Genomic DNA, 26,905 nt, shown 5'->3' on the forward strand with positions numbered 1-26,905 from the left:
GAAAGCAACAAAATGATCACAAGAAGTTGCTCACTTTGCTTTGTTTTCATTCTAAAAAAAAAAAGGGTGGGAGAATAGCTATTAATATGCTTTTGTGTTTCCATCAGAACTAAAACGTTTGCCTTCTGAACTAGGAAATTCCATACCTTCAGGCACTGGTTTATCCTGTGGGAGATCAGGCATATTTTCATCCAGGAGATCAGCTAAAGACTGGGAGTTTGCCAACAACTTTTGATAGGACATAGCAAATTCTTCATATTGCTTATGCCGATCTTCACTCAACTCTCCTTTAGAGTGCAGAATACGCCTAGAAATATAAACCAAGAAAAAAGAGAGCAATGAAGATTCCAAGCATGAACAAACAATTGTAACTCTAGATTTTAATTCTTCTTAGAATAATCCAGAGTTAAAATCCATTAAGAATATTCAACATCAAAAAATATTTGACTATTAAAAATTGTATTAGTGAGCCCATAAAAAGGAGGATAAAGCTGCTTTGCAATCTTTAAAGAAAAAAATCAGTATATGATCAGTAAGAGCAAAAAATGTTTTCTTTGAAGCCATACATTTTCAGCAGCAAGCTATTTGTAAGCTGCTGCAAAAATAATTATCAATACCTTTGAAATAAAATAAATTCACATTCTTCACTTTCTCATAGCTATTAATACTTATAGTATTGATTCGCTTTTATTTTCAAATTATACTCCATATTTGGGCTAAAACAATTATTGTACTTAAAAGTTTTGCAAGCATAGCTAGAACCCTGGAGGCTGAAATATAAATTTCAATAATGGGACAAATAATAGGAGGGAGACATGGGGAAGAAAAGGAATGGATGTGACCAAGTCCAGTTGTTGTTCATAGAATCATAGAGTTGGAAGAGACCACAAGGGCCATCGAGTCCAACCCCCTGCCAAGCAGGAAACACCATCAGAGCACTCCTGACATATGGTTGTCAAGCCTCTGCTTAAAGACCTCCAAAGAAGGAGACTCCACCACACTCCTTGGCAGCAAATTCCACTGTCGAACAGCTCTTACTGTCAGGAAGTTCTTCCTAATGTTTAGGTGGAATCTTCTTTCTTGTAGTTTGGAACCATTGCTCCGTGTCCGCTTCTCTGGAGCAGCAGAAAACAACCTTTCTCCCTCCTCTATGTGACATCCTTTTATATGTTTGAATATGGCTATCATATCACCCCTTAACCTCCTCTTCGCCAAGCTAAACATGCCCAGCTCCCTTAGCCGTTCCTCATAAGGCATCGTTTCCAGGCCTTTGACCATTTTGGTTGCCCTCCTCTGGACACGTTCCAGGTTGTCGTACTCCTATTGATGCAGCCCAGAATTGCATTGGCTTTTTTAGCTGCCGCGTCACACTGTTGGCTCATGTCAAGTTTGTGGTCAACCAAGACTCCTAGATCCTTTTCACATGTACTGCTCTCAAGCCAGGTTTCACCCATCTTGTATTTGTGCCTCTCATTTTTTTTTGCCCAAGTGCAATACTTTACATTTCTCCCTGTTAAAATTCATCTTGTTTGTTTTGGCCCAGTTCTCTAATCTGTCAAGGTCGTTTTGAAGTGTGATCCTGTCCTCTGGGGTGTTAGCCACCCCTCCCAGTTTGGTGTCATCTGCAAATTTGATCAGGATGCCCTTAAGTCCATCATCCAAGTCGTTGATAAAGATGTTGAATACGACCGGGCCCAAGACAGAACCCTGTGGCACCCCACTAGTCACTCTTCTCCAGGATGAAGAAGAACCATTGATGAGCACCCTTTGGGTTCGGTCAGTCAGCCAGTTACAAATCCACTGAGTGGTAGCATAGTCAAGACCGCATTTTACCAGCTTCTTTACAAGAATATCATGGGGCACCTTGTCAAATGCCTTGCAGAAATCAAGGTAGGCTACATCCACTGCGTTCCCTTCATCTACCAGGCTTGTAATTCTGTCAAAAAACGAGATCAGGTTAGTCTGACATGACTTATTTTTCAGAAATCCATGCTGACTATTGGTGATCACAGCATTCCTTTCTAGGTGCTCACAGACTGTTTGCTTAATGATCTGCTCCAAAATCTTCCCTGGTATTGATGTCAGACTGACTGGGCGGTAATTATTTGGGTCCTCTCGTTTCCCCTTTTTGAAAATAGGGACAACATTTGCCCTCCTCCAGTCTGCCGGGACTTCGCCTGTTCTCCAGGAATTCTCAAAGATGACTGCCAGTGGTGCTGAGATCACATCTGCCAGTTCTTTTAATACTCTTGGATGCAGTTCATCTGGCCCTGGAGACTTGAATACATCAAAACTAGCCAAGTATTCTTGTACTATCTCCTTAGTTATTCTGGGCTGTGTTTCCTTTGCTGAATCATTTGCTCCAAATTCTTTACGTCGGGCATTGTTTTCTTTATCGGAGAAGACTGAGGCAAAGAAGGCATTGAGGAGTTCAGCCCTTTCTGTGTCCCCTGTTTGCATTTCACCATCTTCTCCTCTGAGTGACCCCACTGTTTCTTTGTTCTTCCTTTTGCTACGAACATACCCATAAAAGCCTTTTTTGTTGCTTTTAACCTCTCTAGCACGCCTGAGTTCATTCTGTGCTTTAGCTTTTCTGACTTTGTGTCTACACGTGCTGGCTATTTGTTTGAATTCCTCTTTGGTGGTTTCCCCCCTTTTCTATTTTTTGTACACATCCTTTTTTAATCTTAACTCAGTTTAAAGTTCTTTAGATAGCCACCCTGGCTTCATTAGGCACCTTCCATGTTTCCGTCTCATTGGTATTGCCTGAAGTTATGCTTTTACTTTCTCCCTCTTAACAAACTCCCAGCCATCATGAACTCCCTTTCCTTTTAGTATTACTGTCCATGGGATCTCACCCAGCACTTCCCTAAGTTTTATGAAGTCGGCTTTCTTAAAGTCAAGAAATTGAGTCCTAGTATGCTTGGCTGCTCCTTTCCGCTGTATAGTAAACTTCAGAAGAGCATGATCACTCGCGCCTAACGATCCTTCCACTTCTACCCCACTAACCGGGGTCATCAACATTGGTTAGGACAGGATCTAAAATGGCTGTTCCTCTTGTTGCTTCTCCCACTTTCTGGACAATGAAGTTGTCTGCAAGGCCAGTGAGGAATCTGTTTGACCTTATGCTCTTGGCTGAGTTTGACATCCAACAAATATCTGGGTAATTGAAGTCCCCCATTACTACTATCTCCCTTCCTTTTGCATGCTTGGCCATCTGTTCCAGGAAGGCATCATCTATGTCCTCCGTTTGGCTTGGGGATCTATAGTAACAGTGACCAATGAGGTCACTGTTATTCTTCTCTCCCTTAATTTTGACCCAAATGCTCTCACTTTGGCTTTGAGGTTCTAAATCTTGGATCTCTTCACAGGTATACACATCCCTGACATATAACGCCACTCCTCCTCCTTTCTTGTCTCGTCTGTTTCTCTGAAATAGATTGTATCCCTCCATTATTACATTCCAATTGTGGGGCTTATCCCACCAGGTTTCAGTGATGCCTATTATGCCATATTTAGTTTGCTGTACCAAGAGCTCAAGCTCATCTTGTTTATTTCCCATGCTTTGCGCATTAGTGTACAGACATTGAAGTCCATTAATCATTCCCCCGTGTCTCTTATTTAAGGATTTTTTCCTCCCACCACTAGGTCTGCGTGCTGTTTGCTCCATTTGGTCTATGACATTTGGATGATCATCTTCATCAATTGATAGACTCCTACCTTCAGGAGCACTGTCTCCCTCCCCCACATTAGTCAGTTTAAAGCCCTCGTGATGAGGTTTCTGAGATTTTTGGCAAAAACATTCCTCCCAACCGTTGTGAGGTGCAGCCCATTGCTTGCCAGAAGTCTATCTTTAAGAAACTGCAGTCCGTGATCTAACCGTTCCTGTTTACACCATTTGCGAAGCCAGCTGTTCACTTCCATTATTTTCCCCTCTCTCCCTGGGCCACATCGTTCAACTGGGAGGACAGATGAGATGACAATTTGTGCATTTAATTGCTTCAATTTCCTGCCCAGAGCCTCGTAGTCTCTTTTGATCTTCTGGAGGCTACTGCTTGCAGTGTCATTGGTTCCCACATGAACCAAGAGGAAGGGGTATTTGTCAGTGGGTTTTATGATTCCTTGCAGTCGTTCAGTTACATCTTGGATCTTAGCCCTGGGGAGACAGCACACTTCCCGAGACATCTTGTCAGGCCCACAGATCACTGCTTCTGTTCCCCTCAGTAGGGAATCCCCTATCACCACTACACGCCTCCTCTTAGGTTTGGTCGGGGTTCTTCCGTGAGCTGTCCGTTCCAAGGTTGCCTGCACATTCCCTGAGGACTGACTTTGCTGCTCGTCTTCATATACCTGATTGACTGTAATGAGGGAGAGATCCTCAAATGGAGTCTGCTCTTTGTCTAGGGGAGAGGACCTCAAAGCGATTGTGTATTTCTAAAGAATCGGAGCGAACCCTGGGCCTCCTACTTCTTTGAGTCACGTTTCTCCATATATCTGGCTCCTGTTTTGGTGAACTAGCCTCCTTCTCAGGGGTGTCCCCTGTCGCCTCCTTGGTGGAGATGGTGTGCTCTGTTGCTTCCAAGAAGAGCTCCAGCTCTCTAATTCTTTGGAGCGTAGCTACACGTTCCTCCAGTTGCTGGACTTTGTCTTCTAAGAAGGCGTGTCGTTGGAGGTGGCTACAGCGGTCCTCCATCATAAGAAGCGTGAAGACAGGACAAATAACCCCCCCCAAAAAAAACCTAGGTCTCCCCCAACAAGCGTTTGAGACTAGCTCCCCTAAATCTAAAAGATGGATCAAACTGCACGCACCACTAGGTGCGCGCCACTGCCCTGCAACCTCTGATAAGCTCCTCCCACAGCTAATCACCTGCCTCAACAGACACCCTGCCCCCTCTGACCTTTGCACAGGGAGAGCAGCTAATCAGCCACAAAGAAACACACACACGAGAAAAACCCTTTGTTGTTGTTGTTTAGTCGTTTAGTCGTGTCCGACTCTTCATGACCCCCTGGACCAGAGCACGCCAGGCACTCCTGTCTTCCACTGCCTCCCGCAGTTTGATCAAACTCATGCTGGTAGCTTCAAGAACACCATCCAACCATCTCATCCTCTGTCGTCCCCTCCTCCTTGTGCCCTCCATCTTTCCCAACATCAGGGTCATTTCCAAGGAGTCTTCTCTTCTCATGAGGTGGCCAAAGATCTGCAGTGATCATGGAACCCAAGAAAGTAAAATCTCTTACTGCCTCCATTTCTTCCCCTTCTATGGACCAGTGGCCATGATCTTCCTTTTTTTGATGCTGACCTTCAGACCATATTTTGCGCTCTCCTCTTTCACCCTCATTAAGAAGTTCTTTAATTCCTCCTCACTTTCTGCCATCAAAGTTTTGTCATCTGCATATCTGAGGTTGTTGATATTTCTTCCGGCAATCTTAATTCCGGCTTCGGATTCATCCAGCCCAGCCTTTCGCATGATGAATTCTGCATATAAGTTAAATAAGCAGGGAGACAATATATAGCCTTGTCGTACTCCTTTCCCAATTTTGAACCAATCAGTTGCTCCATATCCAGTTCTAACTGCAGCTTCTTGTCCCACATAGATTTCTCAGGAGACAGATGAGGTGATCAGGCACTCCCATTTCTTTAAAAACTTGCTATAATTTGCTGTGTTTGACACAGTTAAAGGCTTTTGCATAGTCAATGAAGCAGAAGTAGATGTCTTTCTGGAACTCTCTAGCTTTCTCCATAATCCAGCACATGTGTGCAATTTGGTCTCTGGTTCCTCTGCCACTTCTAAATTCAGCTTGCACTTCTGGGAGTTCTCGGTCCACATACTGCTTGAGCCTTCCTTGTAGAATTTTAAGCATAACCTTGCTAGCATGTGAAATGAGTGCAATTGTGCGGTAGTTGGACCATTCTTTGGCACTGCACTCCTTTGGGATTGGGATGTAGACTGATCTTCTCCAATCCTCTGGCCACTGCTGAGTTTTCCAAACTTGCTGGCATATTGAGTGTCAAGTCCAGTTACATACATGTAACTACATATTCATGCTGAATAATGAAGTTTAAACTAAGGGCTAAACTAAGGGTTTAAACAAAAGAGGCAGATTTTGAAGGGTGGTGACACCAGCAAGGTTTTAGAAAGGAATTCCAGGAGGAGGCAGCAAGGTACAATGGGTAAAACTGTCCCCTAGGAGGCGCATCTGGAGCCTTCATTATATACCTTTAGGTACCAGGCAAAAAGGTTACTCTTCAACCAGGCCTTAAGCCGATTAACATCCTATATTATTTTATATGTGTGGTTTTTTTGGGGGGTAGGTTATTAGTTTGGTTTGTTCTTATTGTTTTTATTATGTATTTTGTGTTTCTATCTTGCATTTTTATGCTGCAAACCATCCTGGGATCTTTGGATGAAAAGTGGCATTCAAATTTAATAAACAAGCAAGCAAGCAAGCAAGCTGTTCAAACAGAGGCTAGTGAATTAGGAGGGAAATCAGCAGTGTTAGAAACTGGGATATGAAAGCTAGGAGCCATGTGGCTCCTGGGACCTAGGTTGTGGACACCAAAACAAAATGTCTAGGCACCTTTTTATGTTTATTACTATTATTATTTTGCTGCAACGCTACCAGATCAGGCAACCCGGCAAAACAAAACAAAAAGCCGCCAGGAGAATCAGGTGATCTGTAGGTTAGCTATGTCTTTTGCTGCCACGCTACCTCACAAAACACCTGATTCAGCCAGCAGCGCAGCAGCAAAAATAAATAAAATATTTTATTTTGCTGCCAAGTAAATCAGGTGTTCTAGAAAAGTAGCTCAGCAGCAAAAGATGAATGTTTTCCTATCTTGCCGATGATAGGTGGCAAGGGTGGCACTTGGACATCTCCAGCCAGTCACAAAAGGTCGGTTGCCAGTTGCAAAATGTGGCAGGCGGCCGGCTAATATTGAACAATGGCAGCATGAATTTGATGACTGAGTGCATGGATGCAAACGGAGATGAAGGGATCAAACTCAATTCAAGCCTGGACTTCCGGCAATTTCCGCCAGAGTGAACAGCGGCTCCCACAATAGTGGACACCGGCCGTGCAACCAATTAAGGATAATTTGAGAGTAATTATCCTTGCAAGCCCCCCCCCCCGGTCGGGGGATGAGCTCTCACTTTCAGATCATCCGATATCTGCCTCTCGTTCCAACGGAATGCGGGGGAAGGGACGCTGAGTGCATAGCACTTCACATATTGGAAACTCTCCAACACGGTCACCATGAGCAGAGGTCCTTCCGTTCTCTTAAGATGGATTTGAATTTGGACTAAAGAAACAGGTGTGTTCTGGATGAAGGAGACATGATAACCTTCTAAATGAATCCGCCACGATTTTGATCTGGAGAGGATTTTGGCCGTAATTGGATTAGAATGTAAGTGAAGGGGAGCCTTTGTTCTCTACATTATATTTGTTGTTTTATGATTCGGCAAATCTTCACTGAAGAATTATTACTAATGGAATATAATTATCAATGGATTACAACCAGTACTTTTTTTCTTTAAAAAAATGTTTAGGGGTAAACTCTCCTTTTCCTACTCATATTGAAATACTGCCCCTCAATAAGGCCAAACTTAGATTCACAAAACGTTTAGGGGTATGTGCACCCTCGCATTCCCCAAGAAAAAAACCACTAATTAGAACTGTTAATGGAATGCAAGAGGGAATTAACAAGAACTTCATAATTTTTTACGGATTATTTGAATGAATAGACTGTGTGAAAATGTTGTGAGGATTGGTGGAATTACCTTCTAAAGGGGGCTCTAACTTTGATTTATTATGGTTTTGGTGAGACACCAGCTTCTTAGTAGATTAGAAAGGTTGAAAGAAGAAAATGTTGGAAGTCTGCCTGGAGCCATGGTCAGATGCCAGTTCACTTTTGGTTTGAAAAGGCAAGATGGCATAAGGCTGTGGCGTAATGAGAATTCAGCCCTTGGGGGTGGAGAGGATGCTGAAGATGATTGATTGATTGATTGATTGATTACAACATGAAGGGAAGGACAAATGCAAACAAATATTTCACAGAAAGGTACAGGATATAAACTTGTCTGATAATACAAGGAATATAATTAACATTTTGGAGAAGTTGCAAGTGAACATCAATACTAAAGCAGTTCTAATTTTTGTGGATGCGGAGAAAGCCTTTGACAACATTTCTTGGAATTTTTTGAAGAAAAATCTTCAGGGGATGGGGGTTGGTCAAGGGTTTGAAAATGGTATAAGTGCAATTTATTCAGAACAAAAGGCTAAATTGATAGTTAATAATGTGGTGACAGAGGAATTTAAGACAGAGAAAGGGACACGACAAGGCTGCCCAATTTCCCCATTGCTCTTTATTTCGGTCCTGGAGGTTTTTCTGAACATGATTAGAAGGGACCGTCTGATTAAAGATATACAGGTCGGAGCCAAACATTACAAATTGAAAGCCTTTGCAGATGGCTTAGTTTTGACGTTACAGGAGCCAGAATCTAGTACGAAAAGAGTATTAGAATTGATTCAAGAATTTGGTCATGTGGCTGGATTTAAGTTGAACAAGTCAAAAACTAAAGTTCTTGAGAAAAATTTAACACCGATTGAGAAAGAGAGGTTTCAGAAGGAGACAGGTTTAACATTAGTTAAGAAAGTGAAATATCTGGGGGTTAATATGGCTGCTAAGAATTTAAATCTATTTAAAGATAACTATGAGAAATGTTGGACAGATGTGAAAAAAGATTTAGAAATATGGTCAAATTTGAAGCTTTCCTTGTTGGGTCGAATTGCAGCGATAAAGATGAATGTATTGCCAAGAATGTTATTTTTGTTTCAATCATTGCAAATTGTGGACAAAATGGACTGTTTCAAGAAGTAGCAGAGAGACATTTCTAGATTTGTCTGGCAGGGCAAGAAGCCCAGAATAAAATTTAAAATATTAACTGATGCAAAGGAAAGAGGCGGATTTGCCCTGCCAGACCTTAAACTTTATTATGAGTCAGCAGCATTCAGCTGGCTGAAGGATTGGCTGCTCCTTGAGAACACAGACATTTTGGACTTAGAAGGTTTCAATAACATTTTTGGGTGGCATGCATATTTGTGGTACGACAAGGTTGAAGCACATAAAGCATTTAAAAACCATATTGTCAGGAAAGCATTGTTTATTGTCTGGATGAGATATAAAGACCTACTTGAAAATAAAACCCCAAGGTGGTTGTCACCGATGGAGGCAAAGGCTCAGAAAAAGCTCAATATGGAGGCCAAATGGCCGAAATATTGGGAAATTTTGGAACAAGAGGGAGACAGATTAAAACTGCAGAGTTTTGAAAAACTAAAAAATAGAGTGCGAGATTGGCTTCATTATTACCAGATAATGGAGGCATATAATTTGGCCAAAAAAATTGGCTTCCAGGTGGAAAAATCAAAATTGGAAACAAAATTGTTAGATTCCAAAACTAATATACTTTCAAGAATGCATAACTTGCTGTTAAAATGGAATACGCAGGATGAAATGGTTAAATCTGCTATGATCAAATGGGCACAAGATGTTGGACATAACATTATGTTTGCCGACTGGGAACAGTTGTGGACCACTGGTATGAAATTTACGGCATGCAATGCCTTAAGAGAGAATATTATGAAAATGATATACAGGTGGTATATTACACCAGTCAAGCTTGCAAAAATATATCATCTGCCTGATAATAAATGTTGGAAATGTAAAGAAAATGAAGGTACATTCTTTCACCTTTGGTGGATGTGCCCAAAGATTAAGGCTTTCTGGGAAATGATCTATAATGAGATGAAAAAGGTATTTAAATATACCTTTCTGAAGAAACCAGAGGCCTTTCTCCTGGGCATAGTCGGCCAATTGGTGTCAAAGAAGGATAGAACTTTCTTTATGTATGCAACAACAGCAGCAAGAATACTCATCGCAAAGTATTGGAAGACACAAGATTTACCCACTCTGGAAGAGTGGCAGATGAAGGTGATGGACTATATGGAATTGGCGGAAATGACTGGCAGAATCCGAGACCTGGGAGAAGAGCTGGTGGAAGAAGATTGGAAGACCACATGCAGAAATATTGTAAAATTAACGGATGTTAAAATGATGTTGGATTGAAAATAAGTGGCATTAGCAACAAAGTTAACAAGAATATGCAAAAATGGATTAATATATGAAAATATATAATAATATGTTAAGATTTAGAGTTAAGATAAATGAAAGAGGGTAAGGATTTGCTGATTTGATTATGTAAATGGGAATACAAAAAGGGGAGGTGCGAGGAGGTCAATGAAACAAGCAAATGAGTTTAAAGATATTTAAAAATGGATTTCTTTTTAATTTTTCTTTTTATCTTGTAATCTTTAATTTTTGTATTTTTCTTTTTCTTATTTTTTCTTTCTTATATGCTTTTTGTTTATTTTATTCTGTAAACTTTTGTTTTTTGTAAAACCTCAATAAATATTATTAAAAAAAATAAACTGCTTGCAAATTAATGAATATGGAATAGCTAAATACGAACGAAAGTCATCACACCAGTGGCTGTTAAAATAAAGGATTAAGATTGGAAGTGTTGTACAGTGGTACCTCAGGTTACAGACACCGCTAACCCAGAAATAGTACCTCGGGTTAAGAACTTTGCTTCAGGATGAGAACAGAAATTGCGCGACAGCAGCGGGAGGCCCCATTAGCTAAAGTGGTGCTTCAGGTTAAGAACAGTTTCAGGTTAAGAACAGACCTCCGAAACGAATTAAGTACTTAACCCGAGGTACCACTGTACTTGGATTAATTAAGAGGATTGGAGCAGGACCAAGGAATAACATCATCTCCTGATAATCAGAACAAGGGAATAAGTCATCTGATTGGTAAGTGTTAATCAGCTGAGAATCAATTACATTACTCCCTCTCACTAAGGAGACCAAGGCACATGTAGGGGATTATTCAATTTTAAATAAAGCCATTTTGGACAGTGATTTTTTCTTTAAGTGTGCTAGAAGGAAAAAAATAGCTTTTTTGCACAGTGAGAAGTCACAATACGAAAAAGAATAATACAGTATAGTCATACCTTGGAATAAATATGCTTCAAGATAAGTATTTTCGGGTCGCGCTCTGCAGCGACCCGGAAGTAACCGAGCACGTTACTTCTGGGTTTTACCGCTCCCGCATGCGCAGTCAAAATGACGTAACGTGCATGCGCAGAAGTGGCGAAATGCGACCCACCCACACGCGCTGTTGCATCTTACATTCCGTTCGGGATGCGAATGGGGCTGCAGAACGGATGCTGTTCGCATCCCAAGGTACCACTGTAATGTACTATGAACAATCTCAACAGGCCTCTTTTAGATGTACTCAAAGCACCATTGGTTCTAAATTTAAAGATGAGCAGCCAGACAAGAATGGGCAAAGTACACAAGCATTTTGTGAGTGAGTGCCACAATTAAGGGTTCATTTAAATATTTCCAAAAACCTGAATGCACTCAAAGGGGCTCTAAGCTCAGAGCAATTATTATAGGTGTCATTGCCAAAGAGCACATTAGCAAACATATCTGACCATATAGCAAGTCATTAGAAAGTGCTTACAAAAGAAAATTCAAATCTAACACATATTCACAAAAGTGATGGAAAATATGAGAAGAAACTAAACAGGTGGCAATGTGATATCCTTTAACAGTGCCCTCAAAATTTGCCACTTGCCATCTCACATTACCAGAATTTGAAAGCCAGAGCTTCAGAGGGAGAGGACATGAGAACAGGCCTTTTCAGGAGGGGTCTATGACTTGTGGAATGCTCTCCCCAGGGCACCTGGTGCCATCTGTAACCAGGTTTAGGTGCCAGGCAAAGAATTTTCTTTTCCCCCAGACTTTTGGCCCTTAACTTTTAAGAGTGGTATTGCCTCTTTTAGCGGGGAGGACCTGCAGATATGCTTTTTTATTTAGTTGTGTATTTACTCTTTTTACGTACTGTATTTTCCCACGTATAAGATGACATTTTTTTCCTGAAATTTTTTAGTGATTGGGGTTGTCTTATACACAAGTAAATACAGTAAGTAAGCAAGAGCTGGTGCCACAGCAGTAGCAGGGAACATCAGCGAGGAGACTGCTTGCCTGCTCTTCCTGGCCCAAAAGAGTACGAAGTGAGTGCCAATACGTGGTGAGTTACAGCCCCAGATCTCAACATCTCAGTGAACTTACAAAAGGGGTCATGTTATACCCAGAAAAAATATATACATGGGGTTGTGTTATACACAGAAAAATACAATATATTGTGTCTTTAGGATTTTAACTGATTTTTATGTAAGTTGCTAGAAATACTTGGTAAGAAAACTGACTAACAAATATAATAAATAATAGTACAGTGGTGCCCCGCAAGACGAACGCCTCGCAAGACGAAAAACCCGCTAGCCGAAAGGGTTTTCCGTTTTGGAGGCGCTTCGCAAAACGAATTTCCCTATGGGCTTGCTTCGGAAATCTCCGGGGACCTCTTTTAAATGCTGGCGGTGGGGAGCAAAGCCTTCCCCCCCCCCGGCCTTCAGAAGAGGTCCAGGAAGGCCGGCGGGGGCGAAAGGCTTTGCTCCCCACCGCCAGCATTTTAAAAGCAGTCTGGGATAGCAGGGAAGCGCTTCCCGCTATCCCGGATGGCTTTTGAAGGCAGGCGGGGGGGGGGAGCAAAGACTTTTGCCCCCCATCCGCCTTCAGAAGAGGTCCTGGACTTCTTCTGAAGGCCGGCGGGGGGCAAAAGTCTTTGCTCCCCCCCTGCCTGCCTTCCCGGGGGCTTTTAAATCGCCCCGGGACAGCGGAGAATTAAAATGCTGCGGCCCGCCAGCATTTTAAGATCGCCCCGGACAGCGGAGAATTCCTCCGCTGTCCCGGGGTTTTTAAAATGCTGGCGAACGGCAACGCTGCCGCCCGCCAGCACTTTAAAATCGCCCCGGGACAGCGGAGGACTCCGCTGTCCCAGGGCGATCTTAAAATGCTGGCGGGCGGCAGCGAAGCCGGGGTTTTATTAAAATGCTGGGGGTGGGAAGAAAAGCCCTTGTCCCCCCCCCCCCAGCCTTCAGAAGAGGTCGGGGGACAGACTGTCCCCGGACCTGGTCTGAAGGCGGTTTCCATAGGAACGCATTGATTGATTTTCAATGCATTCCTATGGGAAACCGTGCTTCGCAAGACGAAAAACTCGCAAGACGAAAAAACTTGCGGAACGAATTAATTTCGTCTTGCGAGGCACCACTGTAATATGCAAATGTAGGGTTACTCGTGCAGGTGATTAGAGGACTAAACATTCACAATTCTATTCTTTTTAGACCCAGAATGGAAGGAAAGCAAGCAAGGGATGAACACAAGGGGTGAACACTGGACATTGGTAGCTAGACATCAAAGCTCTGCCTCTGCTTCAGACTGGCAGTTAGGAAGTGACCCTGTACACATTCAGTAGCATGCAGCTAGGATGAAAAAGCTGTTAACACAGTATCTCAGTTGACGTCTCAAAGCACTATGCTTCAGAAAGCAACTGCTCTGTAAACACTTGCTTACAGTGTTCACTAACGAATACCTCCGCTTTACAGAACTGCCTTTTCTTCTCCTGAAGATGTCCCACAAGGCAGCAGGTACTGAGTTTTCCTTGAGGTTTACTCCTGAAGCCTTTCTCATAAATGAGTTCTCACAAATGCAGAAATCTCGACATGATGATCTCTCCCCTCCCACCAATGGGAGCAACCAGTAGCACTTGTACCATACACCAATCAGGTTGATCTTATAACTCGTGACTGCCACCTCATTGTGTTTTTCTGTGTTTGCAGCACCAAAGTGACCTCTCTGGGGCGCAAGCCAGGGCAGTGTGTATGGAGGTCCTGGGTTGTTGCTGATGATGTGGTCCAGAGAAAAGCAGAGCAATATGCCTGGCACCAGCTTGGATGCAGGAGTTGTTGGAAGGAGGCATACAGGACACCATCCAACTGCCTTAGGGACTCCACTCCGGATTTGTGTAGGAAGTTACTCCTTAGCCTTACAAACCAAAGACCAGTTCTATGAGGAACTAGACCAGGCTGTCAGGAGGGTCCCGGATTGTGAACACCTATTCCTGCTGGGATATTTCAATGCCACGGGAAAGATAATCACACATGTGACAACTGCACAGGCTACTTTGGTATTGGCAGCATGAACGAGAACGGACAAAGGCTGCTTGAGCTGTGCTCATATCACAACCTCTGCATCACAAACATGTTCTTCACTACCAAGGCAAAACACTTCGTGTCCTGGAGACATCCAAGGTCAGGCCACTGGCACCAACTGGACTTGATTGTCACCAAGCGATCGGTGTCACACACTCCGTGTCACACAGAGCTACTACAGAGCCAATTGCAACATGGATCAGTCCCTGGTAGTGAGCAAGATCCCTCTCCAACCAAAGAAGGCCTATATTACAAAGCATTAAGTGCGGCCCTCAAATCAACACTCCTAGAACAGTCACTCCTGAACTTCGTGAATGCTTCTCTGATTCTGTTAAACAAGCTCTACTGAACTGCCCCAGAAATAGTGTCAAAGCAAGGTGGAACTACAACAGCGAGGAATTTACAGTACAGCTAGGCCTTCCTTGGCAAAAGAGAGCTACAGACCCTTGACTGGTTTGAGGCCAGCATAAAGGACATGGAACCTGTTATTGTTGCAAAGTGTGAGGCTCTCCTGAACTACAAGCATGCTCCTTGTGAAAAGACACTTTCTACAATAAGAAAGACAAGAAGTGATGCCCAGCAGATTGGTAGATGATGTGCCAATGACTACTGGCTAAAGCTGTGCCACAGCATCCAACTCGCTGCTGACACTGGAACACTCACAAAATGTACGAAGGCATGAAGAAAGCCTTTGGACCAACAATCAAGAAAACTGCACCGCTGGAAACCTTGTCAGAAGAAATCATCACAGATCACAGCAAGCAAATGGAGCAATGGGCAGAACACTATCAAGAATAGTACTCGCAGGAAAACATGGGCTCTGCAATTAAAAGTATCCAGATTCTGCCTGTCTTGGAAGAGCTGGATGTTCCTCCCTCTCTTGACGAGTTGTAGGATGCTATCAACTCTCAGGCATGTGGTAAATAATAATATATATATAATAATAATAATTTATTATTTGTACCCCACCCATATGGCTGGGTTTCCCCAGCCACTCTGGGCGGCTTCCACAAATACCAAAAATACACTAAAATCATACATTAAAAGCTTCCCTGAACATGGCTGCCTTAAGATGTCTTCTGAATGTCAGGTAGTTGTTTATCGCTTTGACATCTGATGGGAGGGCGTTCCACAGGGCGGGCGCCACTACCGAAAAGGCCCTCTGCCTGGTTCCCTGTAGCTTTGCTTCTCGCAATGAGGGAACCGCCAGAAGGCCCTCGGCGCTGGATCTCAGTGTCCGGGCAGAACAATGGGGGTGGAGACACTCCTTCAGGAATACTGGGCCAAGGCTGTTTAGGGCTTTAAAAGTCAACACCATAACTTTGAATTGTGCTCGGAAACGTACTGGGAGCCAATGTAGGTCTTTCAAGACCGGTGTTATGTGGTCTCGGCGGCCACCCCCCGTCACCAGTCTAGCTGCCGCATTCTGGATTAGTTGTAGTTTCCGAGTCACCTTCAAAGGTAGCCCCACGTAGAGCGCATTGCAGTAGTCCAAGCGGGAGATAACCAGAGCATGCTCCACTCTGGCCAGACAGTCCACGGGCAGGTAGGGTCTCAGCCTGCGTACCAGGTGGAGTAAAGCCCCAGGACAGGATAGAACCCCAACAGAAGTGCTGAAAGCCAGCTTAAATACTTTCCTCATTACAAACCTCCACAGCCTCCTCTTGCAGTGATGGGAGCAAGGATCCATGCCACAAGACATGTGTGACTCCAGCAAGAACAAAAGCAACAACTACTGTGGGATCTCTCTGCTGAGTAACGTGCGGAAAGCCTTCGCCTATGTAGTTCACAACATATTATATTCTTAAGGAATGCAGGGCGATATCTAACTACCATATGTACTCGTGTGTAAGCCGACCTGAATATAAGCTGTGGCACCTAATTTTAGCACAAAAAACTGGGATAACTTATTGACTCAAGTATAAGCCAGTTCACCACACCACAAACCTGGTGGTGGCGGCAGCGGTGGAGGAAAAAAAGCAGCCCCAAAGGGTTGCTTTCGGGCCCCTCGTCCCTGCCGTCTCTGCCGCTTGCAAGAGCAGGCATAGGAGCCACAGTTGGGAGAGGCACAGCGCAGCACAGCGCCTCTCCCAACCGCACCTCCTGTGCCTGCCCTTGAAAGGCGGGTACACTAAAAGGATATACCAAGAGCTCTGGCCAAAAGTTTCAATACAAGGAATAATTCCTACTCGAGAGTTGAAAAGAAAAACGTGTATATTCTGCTAAGAATCACAGTTTTAAACTAATAGTAAATTTAAACACAACGTATAAGTACGACAGTTTTAAAATAATAGTAAATTTCAACACAATGTTTAAGTACAGAAATAATGTTGTTTCAAATATGCAGTAATATAGTCTAAAGGTACATAAAATACCAGTACACAACAATAGTTTCATACAAGTCTCAATGGTAGTCAAAAAGAATCCAGAGCTCTTGGTATATCCTTTTAGTGTACTTTCAACAAGAACTCCAATTTCTTGTAAGGCGGGTGGCAGCGGCAGGACCAGCGGTGAGAAAGGGCTCCTTTTAGGCCGCTCCTCCCTCCGCTGCCACCCGCCTTACTCGAGTATAAGCCAAGGAGTGTTTTTTTCAGAATAAAAAATGTGCTGAAAGTCAGCTTATACTCGAGTATATATGGTACATTAGTGTAGACCCACCCAGCAAAAGTTTCAAGTCCAATGATTTTAACATATCTACTCTTGAGTATGAATAATACTGAGTATCACTCACAGTTTTTAAATATTTATGTTTTAAGTTTTTGAATTGTTATTGGTGTCTTTGATTTTGTTATAGACACATAGAAATGTAGTACTGGGAGGGACCCTGAGGGTCATCTAGTCCAACTTCCTGCAATGCAGAAATCTCAAGTAATGCATCCATGACAGATTACCACCTCTATGTTTTGATTTTACTTTTTTTAAAAGATTAATGATTGTATTGGTTGTTTGGTTTTAATGTACACCTCCCTCGAACCCATGTTTTGGATGAAGGTCCAGTTTAGAATGCAGCTGCTGTTCCTCCACCCCCATTAACCATATTTTATGGTATACCAAAAGCTTACTAAGGGAAAGCAGGCACAATGAAATTTAGGAGGCTGTAAAATACTTAATATTGTAAACTAGAGTGCATCCACATGGAAAAACAGAAGCTGCTAGGGCTTTAAAAAAAAAAAAGCTAGCACATTCCTAAATTACAATGTGAATAATTCCAAATCAGAGCCAGAAGACACCTACAAGATGGTTGTAAGACTAAGGGTTGCATCCAACATCATACTCAGAGTAGACCCATTTAAATTAACAGACATGACTTTGGACACATTAATTTCAGTGGGTCTACTGAGAATTTACCTGGGAGTAAGCCCCGCTGAACTCACGGGACTTGCTTCTGACATGTAGGATTGTAATGTTAGTCCATTTCCCAATTCAAACCTCAAAGCATGAAATTATACTTTGTGGTCTCTTGGGGCGGAAAAAAGTTTTACCCAATCCATTTTGAAACTCTAGCAAGTATTAGAAACCTGTCAATTCATTTAAGAGCATTTAAAATATTACCTGTTTTGTCTTTCAATATTTTGCAGTTCCCTGTGGTCCCTTTTCAGATGTTTGGTCAAAGATGTAAAGTACTCTTTCAGCAGATTTTGGAAAGGCTGTTGTTTTTCTGGGCTAATGATTTCACTGGGAGGAAAACTCAAGTTAAATTTATCTGATGCACTTTTAACCTTCCTTGGTACCAATCCAGCAATGTCATCTCCACAGTGCCGACAAAAGCTAATAACCACTGAGACATGGGTGTGGGATTCACGATCAGCATTAATAATGTTTTTTACTTGTTCATAGATTAAAGACAAGCCTTCCTTATCAGTGAAAATCCCAACTATTGTCAATTCTGCAATAAACCGCAAGTCTGTTCTTAGTTTAGTAATGTTGGATGTCTTCTCTTCTTTCCTGGCTTCAAAATGTTTCTTCCAGACTTGAAGTAGTGATGGAGCAAAATCAGCATAACGTTGATGGAACAGAGAACACAAGTGCACAGCACAATTCACATCTGATATTTTCAGTTTTGCTTCCACTATAGAAGCAACAGCCTCTGCAATGTACTTGCTTAAATTGAGGCCATTAAAGTCATGGGACAAGGAGTCTCTCTGCTGTTCTGTGATAGTTTTTAACTTCTTAACAAAGGCAGTGTTCTTCTTGAGACTTGAATCCAGCCTGCTAAAGAAGTTCTCTTCAGGGCGGCTGTCTGATGCATTCTGGTTTTTACTTCGGAGTTCCTTTCTTGCTTGGTGGCGCTCCCAAGCTTCTTGGTGGAGCTGATGGGCTTCTTCTTTCTCCCTAAACAGAATATGAAGAATATTGTGTTTAAGTAGGGCTGAAATTTTAAACATTGTAATAGACTAAAAAGGCAAGCCTAATTAACAGAGCAACATATTTTTTATTTAAAGGTTGCAATAAATGACGTCTTTGTGGCAACAAAACAGACTTCACCTTCCTCTCCTGCCTGCCCTCCCAAAATCTGCTCTGGAAGTTTAGGGGACCCTCTAGAGGAGGTTTGGGTGGACTTGGACAGTTGCAGGGGAGAGACGAGGAGGGTGAACGCCTGTTGGTCAAGTGGATGCAGCACTGGATTTCACCCAAGAATGTATGAAGATTACAGATGGCAGGCACCATCTTAGAAAATTTCCTCTTTCCTCTTTCACTCTCGCAAGGGACCGTTTCACTAAGATGCTGCCAGCTACAACATATACATTCACTGTCTAAGAGTATGTTTTTTGTTATTAAAAATGCTTTCAATATATGCAAATTTAAATCGGAACTAGTCTGAGTAATCAACAAATTTATTCAGTCTGGTGATAGCATTAATTTTAAAGCAGTGAAGTGCAGATAAATGAATTTCCTAATGAATTGCAAAATTCATTAAACAAGTAATCTTGCTTTATTTTTTCCTTATATCTGTACTGCAACATTTTAAAATGACATTATTGTTATACAGTCATACCTCATATTACGTTTGCTTCAGGTTGAGTGTTTTCAGGTTGCGTCCCGCGGCAACCCGCAAGTACCGGAAAGGGTTATTTCCAGGTTTCACTACTCGCGCATGTGCAGACGCTCAAAATGACATCGTGCGCATGTGCAGAAGCGGTGAATCGTGACCCACGCATGTGCAGACGCAGGTTGCGTTCTACTCATGTTGCAAACGGGCCTCCGGAACGGATCTCGTTCACAACCAGAGGTATCACTGTAATGAAGTGATGCTTCTAACCAGCAACCCTTTGAAAATGAAGTAGCTTGTCAGTCATAAATTTTCCACGAATACTCAGACCAGCATCTAAAGAGCTCTGTTGGGCATTTCCAGTGGGATTTCCTACTGTATTTGACCAGCAAACCTCCCATATCACAAACCACTTAGCAAAGTCTACTAAGCTCCAAGTGTGGCTTATGATGTGGAAAAATAGATCTGTAGTTTGAGGAACACAAGGAGAAAGCTACCTTGGGTGTACAGAACTAGTTATATTGGGTTCCTGGGCATCAGTATTTCTTAAGCTTTTTAAAGTGGGGCTTGTCTATTTGTATTGTACTTCCATAGCCCAACAACCTAGCAGCAAGCATTTCTTCTGCACAAGGGGAGAACGCAGCTCTTCTTTCAAATGGAGCAACTTCCCTTACAATTTCCATGGAGCTATTCAACCCACCCAATCCTTAACTCCCTGTGCTTCCCCATCTGTGTCCCAGCACCCTCTCTGTGCTGAAACCTAGGTACTAGCAGCAAATAAATAATAAAGTCTTACTTCAGCTGGGCAGCTGCCTCTTCTTGTTGTCGCTTTACTTCTTCTTCCTGCTTTTTTCTCTCCTCTTCTTCAAGTTTTTGCTTTTCTTCCTCCTCTTTCTTCTTCTGCTCTTCTTCAGATTTTATCTTCTCATCATCTTTTTTCTTCCGCTCCTTGTCTTCTTTTTTCCGTTTCTCCTCCTCCAGTTTTTTCTTTTTATCTTCAGGTGGTTTTAACATTTCTCTCTTCATGCCAAGCCTGACATCCTCTTTGGGTTTGTCCCGGCTGCTACCTGACCGCCTCTCGTTGAACTCCTTATCTTTATTACTTAATGATGTTTCTTTTTCTTCCATGCTTGCCGACTTCTTACGCTCTGCTGGCATTATGTTACCCAGGCAGATCTGAAAGATTATTAACAACACATTGTCATTGCATTCACAAGTTAATAATCAAGGCCTCAAAATGTTGCTTCTAAACTACGAATGGATATTTTTTTCAGAGCTATGTGCTGTCAAACTGGCTTGATTATTAGTGGAAGGTGATAAGTACTGCTAAATGCACAAATGCCTTCCTTCAGCCCACAGTACATAACAGAAGCAGCCCAAGACATTTTGATAACCGATAAAGTAAATCCAAATGGTATCCTTCTCATTAATTAACATGAGGGACAATCTACAGAAAGTTCTCCTACACAAATCCCACTGAAATGAGAAGCTGCACAATTGAGTCCATCCCTTTCTCACTCTACAGTTTACACCCCCAATCTGCTGTCTAAAGTAGTCATCTCAACTCTGCTCAGGGTTTTGGGGCCTCTGACACAATAGCAAAACCATGAACAGCTGAGGGCAGAACATCGCGCTACCACCAGAAACAAACTCCTGTAATAAATTATATTCCTTCCCTTACATATGGTGGCATCTTGAGTTTTGACTTCCCGTTTGTAATCACCGGCTTCTGGTGGTGAAGAAAAATACAGAACCATGACCTAGAGGAAGTTTTCTACTTGCTGGGGAAGGGCAGACCTTGAAATGAGGATACTGTGTCCACTGGAAGCCCCTGTCTCCCGTAACAGTTAATTCCACTCTCAATAATATACACTGGATTGCCTTTTTTTAGCCAAGTGTCACAATCAGAGGACTAAAGTCACAGCAGCTTAACAAAAGGAACTACAATAGCATACCAGCAATTGCTTTTTCTATGTGCCTGACTATAACCAAGTTACTTCAATTAAATAAAATAAGCAAAAAAGTTGCTTGCTTGAAAACATTTTCAAAATATCTGCTTATAAGTGGTTTATCATTAGAGAAGGAAATTTTGGGTAATATACTCGTAGTAGACCAACAGTGATCTATTGTTCAAGGACTAACAACTTTACACACAACTATTACTTATTTTCTAGCACGTTCGTGAAAATACACATAATTCCTTTCAAGCAAATAAGCTATGGAACTTACAAACTCACTGTATGGACCTGATAAGCTCCTCCAAGTTAAACAAATCATCATGCACGTATGAGTATTATGTACACCTTTACAGTAGTGTATTAAATCCTCTAATTCAAAGCTGCACACTGAGACAATTAAAGAACAAAACCTGCAAACAATTAAGGAAGTTTAAGTAAACACATTAGACTGGTGCACCATCTCCTTTGTTGGGAGGAGGGATACGGTTGCTAACTATTTTTGATAGGACTTTCTTATTCCAGTCCTACAAATACTAGCTCTTTAAGATTCTTTAAAATGAGCAATTCATTATTAGATAGGTTAAAACAACAACATTCCAATAAAATGCACACTGAAGTGCCTTCAAAACTAAGCTCTGAATTCTTACAGCACACGCATTAAAACGTATGTTCACCATTAAAATCTAGAAGAAAAAACCCAAGACTACATCAGTTAGTTGTTACTGCTAGACAACAAACAGGATATTTACCACCTAATAATTGTTTGATAAAAACAAGTATTACAGTCAATTATGCACTCCATTAGTTACATTCCAAATCTCTGTCTACTCTTAAGCATACCTGAAAAACAGTGAGAATTACCACAACAGTTGTTTTTAAGCATTGACACTACTTCATTGATGGATCTACTACTGAACATCTTCTAGGCAATGCAACATTAACACTCCTACAGCATTTATAACACTTGATCAGTTGTAATTTAACACCGAAGAAGCAGTAGTAGTACTCTACTGCTGTTACGACAGTGTATACAAATAACTTTGGAGTAGAACTAACTACTTCTGCTCACCTTGGCTGTTTCTTTTGCACCCAGGGCTTTTTACTCAGCTCAAGACCCATTTCTTCCCAACCCAGATACAAAGCATGAAACAATAGCCCTTGTATATTCACCCTGAAATTGATGTATTATTAGTGCAAAACAAAAGCACTATACTTAAAGCTGCATTCACATCCATCTTTTCAAAAACAATTCCCATTCCATTACCTCTAATAAATGCTTTCTCCCCATTGTACTTTACTCTTTGACAACCGAGCTTTATATACCTAGTCCTAGGCAGTGATATGGGTTGAAATGTTGTCCAAAAGAGTTCCACTATTTTATTTCTCTATCAAAAGTTTTCAACTTTTAAAATGGATTGCTTCATAAAATTAGCAATATGATGAATGAAGCCCAAAATTTAAGAACTGGAATGGTTACAATATTGATCTGATCTAAAATCAAATTTGTAATTAATTCTTTTCAGGTGACTATCAGTAGGAAGCATGCATATTTATGTGCACACGTCACTTGAAATAGTTGTGCAGGCCTGATCTGGTCCATTTTATATCAACAAGCCACCCCTTTATGGAGATCCTAATAGAAAGTTTTACAAACAAAACTTCAAGTTCCCAGCAAAGCTGATCACTAGGTGATAAACTGAAGTTCACAAATCAAAGCATATGAAAATCTAGAAAAGAAATGAACTGTAACATAACTTCTGTTAAAAGCTTGTTTTTCGATTAAAGAATTACCAGGTTAAAACCAACACCACTTAAAAAAATTCTGAAACTACTGTTAATTACAGTGCAGTATTTTAAGTTACAGCACAACAGCAATTGTCCTCAAAGCAATGCATATTCATTTCTTTTGTGGACAAATCTCAGGTGCTGCCTGTACTTGAGTAATATTGGAACACAATCAAACTAAAGGAAGTCTGATGGATAAAAAGAATCTAATGGCTAATTACCAAGAAGCTCTTTCCCAAACACACACACGAAGAGTGATTTTCCATAGTCTGGCAAAGAAATGTGTACTATTTGCTTGCATGCAAGGAAGGAAGACAATGAAAACATAGCAGAAGTTGAGCCCTGCAAGGAAGTTAAGTTGTGCTAGCTAAAGATCAACTGAGAACATCCTCTGAAACCTTTCATCAACGTATGTACAGTCAAGTTTCATTATTCAAACAGCTCAGAAACACTACATCTGAAGTATTTTTTATACACTTTTTAGATTCCTGGATTATTTTTAAATACAAAAGACTTTTTTGTATGAGCTTTCAAAATTTCTTCCTCAATATCTTGCCCCTACTGTAAGGAGGGGGCAGAATGAATGCATGTCTCTCCCTAAAATATATAGCCTGGCTCACTAAACTGAGCCATGAACATTATTTTACTTAGTAATTCCTCAAACCTCATAGACTCCTCAGATATACATATATTTTCAGCATTTCTATCCTTCCTTTCTATAAACATATGTCCGGGGGCAAACAGATATATAGATAGATATATATACAGATAGATATATAGATGTAGAGATATACATACATACACACACATATATATATATATATATATATATGGGTGCCTCTGCTCTCTGCTTGTGGCACAGTAATATGGATGAGATGGATTAATCTGCATGTGACATGGACAGGCTGGTGCTGGTCTATTGATTGCCTTTTATTTGACTATGTCAAATATCCTGTCAAGCCACAAACAAGTGTAAGTAGAGGTCCTACCTTTTAAATACCATTTTCACATTCTCTGATACAAGATAGACAAAAGGTATGTGGAGGTGTAGAAAACATGGGCCATTACTCCCAAATATGCAATTTCATTCAAGAGTAGGGACATCCTGCTCTCTACTCAGCAGCGTAAAACTGAATTTTATCTTGTTACTACATATGTTTTGTTTGTTTGATGCCATTTTCAAAAAGTTCAACAGCTACACGATTTACTGTGGTTTAGGGGTAGATGTATGAACATATTTGCATAACATCAATAACTTTAACAACTGATTACATTTGTTAATTCCATTTGTTAATTCCATTTGTTAATTCCCTTATAACACCCAGGTAATGGTAGGGGCTGTAGTAAGCACAGGTCTGTAGAATTCTGTAAGAATTCTAACAAATTGTTTTCAATATTTGACCAAAGTGGTTTAAAAAAACACACACCAAATGACTAACCCAAGATATGTATAAGGAGCTTCCTGTCTTAGGGGGCAAGTGTTCAGACTGAATGCTCTTTAGATCCCTTACAGCCCTATGATCCTATGAAAATTCTTCTTTCAGGTCGTAATGCTGTGTACATACTTAGACACTGTCACTAGGGTATAAAGTACATGAACCCAACAGCAGCTATCCTGCATGGTTCCTAGTAAGCCACGTTAAAGCATTCTAAATACAAGTACATGCTTTTTGAGAATAAGCAATGTGTCACTAACTTTCCCAACCTCTCTCATACACTGCACTGTTGCTTACCACGTCACAGTAGACAAGAAAGTCTACATGCACATTCTACTTGCATTATCTTTGTCACTTAACTTATTGAAACAACTGGCAGAGATAATATCACAGATCAGCAAACTACAGCAGCCTGATATTATGTATATTTAAACAATGCTCTAAGTCCTACTGTGTTCAGTCAGTGCGCATGCCCAGAACTGCTGCTTTGTGAAGAACTAAAAGCAAAACAAAGCATAGTTGAACCATGCTTGTAAGTAAAATCCTAAATTTAGAACAATCCTAAACTGCTGTCAATTGTGGACACTATTAATCCTAAAACACAATGAATTGCTTCAGAAAACACTTGAAAGAAGGAATGGCACTATACATGTTTGAGTTAACTATCTAAAGCTATTGGAAAGAGAAAGTGAAGGGAGAGCCCATGGGCAAAACAGCAAGGAAGAGAGCAGCTTGCCATACAGATTTATTTCAGAACAGCAAGGAATAGAGTATTGAGAACAATTCTGTAGTAGTAGTAGTAGTAATAATAATAATAATAATTAGACCAAGCTTTTGACAGCTTTAGACAAGCCTAAGAACAAGCAAGAGCTGAAGAGGAGAAGACTGAACTTTGGCAAAGTGCAAAACTTCTGCCCGACCAGATGAGCTTTTGTCACTCACCACTTCACACCCTGGGAAGCATCACAACCACTGGGAGCATCTTGGTCCGCTCACCTTCCACAATGGCAGGGCTACTGGCAACGGAAGCGGCCAAGGACTGAAGCAGCCGGGCTGTCTGCAGACATGGGCAACCTCCCCGAGTATGGAAAGGCCGGCCTTTCCTTTCAAGTAAACAAGGCAATAACGTTCGTCCTGCCCGTCCCCGCGCGGCGGCTTTGCTCCCTCAAAGACCTCTTCTTCCGCGGAGCTCCCCGGGGAGAGCGGGGAGGCTCCGCCACTGTCGGGGAGAGAGGCCTCCGCGTCTCCTTTTCTCTCCGCTTTCGTTTTTATTCAGATAATACCTTCTTTAACACATTTTTACTATTACTATTATTACTATTAATTTAGAATGAGACCTCTTCCACGACCCACTCAAGAGGGGGCGCCATTCCACACCCCGCCCTCCTGGTCGCCTTCCCCACACCTGTCACTTTCAGACAGCGGGACCCGCCCCCCCCCCCCCGCGCAGGTGAAGATGCCGCCGCAGGAAGCCAGACGCGCCGCCTTCCCGGCCGCCCCCCTCGCGCGGCAGAGGCCTCCCCCCCCCCCGGCAGCCCCGCGGGGGCTCCGTCCTCGGGCTCCCGGTCCCGCGGCGCCCCGACCAGGCCCGTCCCGCCCGGGGCTCCCCATCTCGACGCCCCCCAGCCCCCCCGTCTCCCCCGACGGAGGACGGTGAAGGGGCGGTTACCTCGGCCCGCTGTAAACATCGGTTCCAGCTTCTGCAGCTCCAGCTCCGCCAGCCTCTTCTTCTTCTCCCCCCCCCCACGCAAGCGAGGACCCCGCCCCCCCAGGCTGCCCTCGGCGTCGCCTGCTCGGAAGCAACCCCGCCGCCACCGGCCTTTCGGTCCAGGGCGAAGGGTGATGGGAAAGATTGCTCTGAGGGTTCACCTACCGGCGGACGCGGTCCCTTCCCGGGACGGGCTGCTGAGAACAGGGGCGGGCGCTTGCCAGGCATCGCCCAAGACAGCTCTGGCTGGCGGGGTCCTTGGGACGGAGAGGGGAAAGCGGGGCAACCCCGTGCTTTGGTTACCAGGGGAAGGCGGAAGTGCCCGAGGGGCGGGGCCTCTCCGGAGGGCGGGGGGGGAGGAGGAGGAGGGGTGGAGCTAAGAAGCCTCTCCCGCCCTCCGCCGAAGCTTTTGAAAGCGAGGCGGTGCAAGGCGCTCTTTTGCTCCCTGGGGAACTCGGGCCCAGAGCCGACGGTTCCCTAGTCCGAGGTGCCGCAGCCCAGGGAGCGCGCCTGGGGCGTAAGCGTGCACGCGCTCTCCTCCTAACATAGCGAAATTTGCTTCTCTTTCTTGAGACGCAAGTAGTAAGTAATGCACACTGCAAAAATGTATAGCTAGTTTAGCTATATCCCTTAAGCAAAGCTGCTATCCTCAGATCTGGTGGGACGGTGTCCGCTCACATTCCCCGTCCAGTTGACTTCTGTATGTGGGGAGGAGGGCGAGCCTCCTCTTGTTCTTCACCTCAGGCAGCAAAATGTCTTAGTATGACAAAGGAAGGACCAATGGGTGGTCCCACCCCTGTATCCCTCACCTGCAGGGCTGTGCAGTGACATTTTTTGAAGGGAAGCAGTTCGGGCCA

At 42.7% G+C, this 26,905-nt stretch overlaps 1 protein-coding gene across 6 annotated transcripts in view; it reads right to left on the reverse strand.

Moving 5' to 3' along the window:
- UPF2 (UPF2 regulator of nonsense mediated mRNA decay) overlaps positions 1-26,330 on the reverse strand; it is a gene marked incomplete at its 3' end in the record, with an annotated part of 69,467 nt that extends 43,137 nt beyond the window's left edge. For 2 of the 6 annotated variants that reach the window (XM_081927628.1, XM_081927626.1), the window contains exons 1-4: positions 26,214-26,330; positions 19,958-20,337; positions 17,724-18,503; positions 147-307 (exon numbers count right to left, since the gene is read on the reverse strand). In XM_081927628.1, coding sequence (XP_081783754.1) covers positions 147-307; positions 17,724-18,503; positions 19,958-20,337; positions 26,214-26,276 — 1,384 coding nt within the window. In that variant the 5' untranslated portion in view covers positions 26,277-26,330. Of the gene's footprint in view, positions 1-146; positions 308-17,723; positions 18,504-19,957; positions 20,338-25,336; positions 25,658-26,009; positions 26,080-26,213 lie in introns of those variants that run through there. The other 4 variants (XM_081927627.1, XM_081927631.1, XM_081927629.1 and 1 more) reach the window with 3 other exon arrangements.
- Between the last annotated feature and the right edge of the window lie 575 nt (positions 26,331-26,905).

This window comes from Podarcis melisellensis (assembly GCF_964234715.1).
Source record: "Podarcis melisellensis genome assembly, chromosome: 10".
Taxonomy (NCBI): domain Eukaryota; kingdom Metazoa; phylum Chordata; class Lepidosauria; order Squamata; family Lacertidae; genus Podarcis; species Podarcis melisellensis.